Source organism: Lactuca sativa, chromosome 4, assembly GCF_002870075.4.
Source record: "Lactuca sativa cultivar Salinas chromosome 4, Lsat_Salinas_v11, whole genome shotgun sequence".
Taxonomy (NCBI): Eukaryota; Viridiplantae; Streptophyta; class Magnoliopsida; order Asterales; family Asteraceae; genus Lactuca; species Lactuca sativa.
In genome coordinates this window covers 284,104,707-284,108,981 of record NC_056626.2, presented here as the reverse complement: position 1 = coordinate 284,108,981, position 4,275 = coordinate 284,104,707, and the positions used below count along the sequence as shown (strand labels likewise).

The window sequence follows — 4,275 nt, the reverse complement described above, 5'->3', positions numbered from 1 at the left end:
AAATTAGAACAATCCTGTGTGAATCTTGCTCTGATACCAAATGTAGTTGCAAAGAAATCGAGTATGTATTGCGAGATCAAAGTAAAAGTAAGAATGTTAAACACAAGATCTAAATAATATCTATTTGGCTCAATTAAGTTTTCAAAGAGTACAAAATGTTTTAGACAATTACACAAAAGTTCTTTTCTAACTCTAGTACACTTCCCTATTTATAGGGAACATGAAAGTGAACAAAAAAAATACAAGAGACTAGACCAGTAAGCTTCGAAACATAACATGCCCTTGTAATAACATTACAAACTATCGAAACTAATCAATGACATTCGACACCTCACAACTATATTCGACATCTACATATCTCCCGAAATAAAGGAGTTTGTGCCCCTATCTGACCTGCAACAATCTCGGCTCGAAAGGCTCTGAGCTGCTCATCCATGAGCTCCATAATCCCTTCCTTGATGGTACCAAACATCATAGGGGTACCATCCAAAATGCCACGAGTAACCTCGGCTGCAATAAGCTCACACAGTCTCTCATCAATGGGTTCTGAGCTTGGGCTTGAACCTGAACCTCCTCCTCGAGTGACCACCATACTCAAACTGAAATATAAACATAGAAACCATCAACATAAACTCGAGGGAATTACTAATACACAGGTTTCCTTAGAATCCCCAGGTTCGTCCTTGTCTTGGGTAATCTTGTGCTTTCAGTAGTACGGGTCCAATACTAACTTTCACACCTATATGTACTTTTCTCAAAAACCGTCCTGAATCCTCTAAGTCACTAAACTAGCACTATAAACCAATCATATGCACATCATACATATCCTAGACTTTCCTCATTTCAAACTCTTATCAAACAACAAGAAACTATCAAGAACAACCTCACAATCGACTATCAAAACCTATTACAACCGCTCAAAATGAAGGAACAAACTACCAACAACATAGCATGTGAATCGCAATTCAGTCACTATCACAACTACTTCTGTGTGAATCACACACACAATCACTGGTTGCTATGAAAGTTAGCTCACAAATGTGCAATTTTTTTTCCTTGATTTCCTGCTTTAACAGAGATTTGTAAGAGTTTGAAATTAGTATCGAATTAGTTACCATTAGTGAAAATAATAAACTACCCAAATAAACGGCATTGTGGTTGAACGTATATAGACACGTCAATACGTCTTCTTAAGTTCAAAGCAAATATGTTTGGTTTTTGCTTTCCTGCCGTATATATCATTGAAAACGTTTTCACTCCTCCTAAAAGCAATAGACGATTAGACGCGTCTTATTTGATTTCAGCGTCGTCACTTCATTGCCTTTTCCGCCCACCATTGACGACTAAATCTCTCCCAATTCGATTCATCTAAAACTAACTTCCATTTTAGGGCTCATCCAGTTGACTAAAATCTAATTAAAAACTACCTTAATCCGATTGATCTGCAATTCTTGAACCTTCAAATTTGTAGATCCAATTGAAGTTCCGTGTTCGAGCTCAAGCTGAAGCTAAACACCACAAAACCCAGGTTAATCGAGATAATTTAAGCAAATATTGCTCCCTTGATGGCATCAACTACTTCGTCTTCAGCATCTCATGGTGGAGCTTGAGGGTTTTGTTGTTGTCTGTGGTGTCAACGCGTTTTCTTATTGATGGCGGCGCCGAGGAATATCGTCGTGGAGACTGGAAAGTTGATGAAGGATGAAGAGACTGCCGAAGATTCCCCTACGAGTAAGAAGCCTATAGGTGCCAAATTAGACGGGAGGTTTCCGCTGACTGGATGGGAATTTACGGTGGCTTTTAGTGTTTTCTTGGTGTTTTCCACTGGGTTGTTCTGCATTTATCTCACAATGCCAGCTGCTGAGTATGGCAAACTTAAGCTGCCTCGCTCCATATCGGATCTGAGAATGCTCAAGTAGGTACCAGAACTCGCATTGTTTTTTCTTTACTATAGGAGTTCATATGTCTTTTATTGATTTTTGAAAACTGATGAGCCTGTAGGTAAACAGCAATTCTTTTGGTATAGTACTTCTTAGTGTCTCTCATTTCTAATCTATTAGTAAACTGTTCAAATTTTATTATGTTTCTTTGCTCAAAGCTAGGGCTGTTATCTGTTTTAAGGAGTTGCATTCGAGTTATATACTTATTACGTGACGTCTTACCAAAATTTACATGTAGTTCAGGGTAAGTTCTGTTCAACAATATACTATATAACATACATTGTGTGGCTAGGTAACTTAAATAGTTTGGGTGGGAATTTCATTTGCATATTGTTGGAGTCCTACATCAGCTGGACACGGTCCTATCCACATCTATACATGTTTTAGAGTCTCCCCTCTCTTCTCAAGGTTTTGGAGAGAAAATCAAGGAACATATAGGGAAATTAGATGGATTATGACAATGAATGAATCCTGCCATGCGTTAAAATTAAATAGGTTGCTTAAGAAGAATCACCATTGTGTACAAAATTTAGGCTAGAGGCCATAGCAACTCACAAAGTACACAATGCAAATCCAAAATGTGGAAAGAATTTGGAAGAAGAATTGCGAGTGGTTGGTAATGGGATGCCTCATCCTGGTTTGCTTGTCTCCATCCCTTCTTGAGAGACTGACGACACAATTGGGGAAATGAAAGGAAAAATAAATGTGGGAAAATTTATAAAGAAGCTAGGTTCTTTATGCATCAAGTCGAAAAGAAAAACCAATGTATAAGTATGACTTACTAGATCAAATCATGTACCCATTAAGTAAAAAAGAAACAACATTGACCATCAGAAAATTGTAAAGACAAAGATTAAATTAAGTAAGCATCTAAGTTTGGAACTTGTCATCCATTTACATGTTTCGGATTGGTTTAAATTCCTTTTTTTTTTTTTTTGTTTTATATTAAAAAAAAAAAACAGAGATGAGCTTGGAACATATGCAAACATTTACCCAACAAAGTTCATTCTGGGCTACTGCTCGACTTACATATTCATGCAAACATTTATGATTCCTGGAACCATTTTCATGTCGTTACTTGCTGGAGCCCTTTTTGGTGTAAAAGGCATCTTCTTGGTTGTCTTTAATGCCACTGCTGGTGCATCATCCTGCTATTTTCTGTCAAAGTTAATTGGAAGACCCATAGTCTCCTGGCTGTGGCCAGAAAAGTTAAAATTCTTTCAGACAGAGGTATATATATATACCTACGCACTTCCTTTGTTTTTTATAGGATTATATTCGGGGTTAAATGCAAGAAATAGCAACATACTTCCATTGATTTGCTTGTTTACTTCGTTTCTTTCTATTTGATTGGATTGTTGTAATTCTCATCTCAGATAGCAAAGCGTGGAGACAAGCTGCTAAATTATATGCTGTTTCTAAGGATAACTCCAAGCTTACCAAACCTTTTCATTAATTTGGCATCTCCGATTGTGGATATTCCATTTCATGTCTTCTTTTTGGCTACAGTTGTCGGCATCATCCCAGCCTCTTATATTACCGTCAGGGTATGTATGTTTCCATTGACAAGCTTTTTTTTTTTTCTTTCTAGAAGGGGGGTATTTACGTCTTTTTATCTATTTGCTTTTGTGTTACAGGCTGGGCTTGCTCTTGGAGATCTGAAGTCTATTAAAGATCTATATGATTTGAAGACGTTAACTGTACTTTTCCTCATTGGATCCATCTCCATACTGCCAACACTCTTAAAGAGGAAACGGATATATGAATGAACCAAATATAGATAAACACACACCATTCTACTTTCACATTTCATCAAGACATTATTGCTACACGCCCTATTGCTATGATATACGTACACCCATACAAGAGGATGGGCATAGTAAGTGACAAAATGTATAAGGAGACTGTAAACTAAATGTAGACCCATGGAAGGATTCCGAATATGTTAACCTCTATTATACTTGTTATATGTATGGGAAACAATCTTATGTCGATTATATTTCTATTGTCGCTACTTAGACCGGACGGAGCCAGGTGCGGGAAGAGCGGAGGGACCTTTCCCGCTCCGATGAACACCACACCAGCAGTGCGAGAAGGCCTGCGCGGGGAAGGGGATGAGGGGCTCGGTTGCCGCGTTCTCGCTCCTTTCGTGATTGGGTAGAAAATGTTTTTTTTTTAAAAGTAACCACTAAAGAAGGGTAAAATGTGATTTTTTTTGTTATTTTTTTTTTGTTTTTTGTTTTTAAAATTCCAATGGCTAAATGGTTTGAAATTTAATTTTTTTTAACCCTCTACAACATTTATAAATACTCATGCTCATTTACCTTCAAACAAA

General features: G+C 37.3%; 1 protein-coding gene across 1 annotated transcript; it reads left to right on the top strand.

Moving 5' to 3' along the window:
• The first annotated feature begins 1,250 nt into the window (after window positions 1-1,250).
• LOC111921557 (uncharacterized membrane protein At4g09580) lies at window positions 1,251-3,937 on the top strand. Its single transcript, XM_023917137.3, has 4 exons — window positions 1,251-1,915; window positions 2,903-3,170; window positions 3,317-3,487; window positions 3,578-3,937. Exons 1-4 carry the CDS (start codon window positions 1,653-1,655, stop codon window positions 3,707-3,709), a joined length of 834 nt encoding a protein of 277 aa, XP_023772905.1. The 5' UTR covers window positions 1,251-1,652; the 3' UTR covers window positions 3,710-3,937.
• The last annotated feature ends 338 nt before the right edge of the window (window positions 3,938-4,275 follow it).

Bases quoted from the DNA above. Each gene is read 5' to 3' on its own strand.
- LOC111921557 (XM_023917137.3), top strand. From the start codon at position 1,653: ATGGCGGCGCCGAGGAATATCGTCGTGGAGACTGGAAAGTTGATGAAG. The intron at 3,171-3,316 runs GTATATATATAT...TTCTCATCTCAG, and splicing joins TAAAATTCTTTCAGACAGAG to ATAGCAAAGCGTGGAGACAA. The intron at 3,488-3,577 runs GTATGTATGTTT...TTTGTGTTACAG, and splicing joins CCTCTTATATTACCGTCAGG to GCTGGGCTTGCTCTTGGAGA.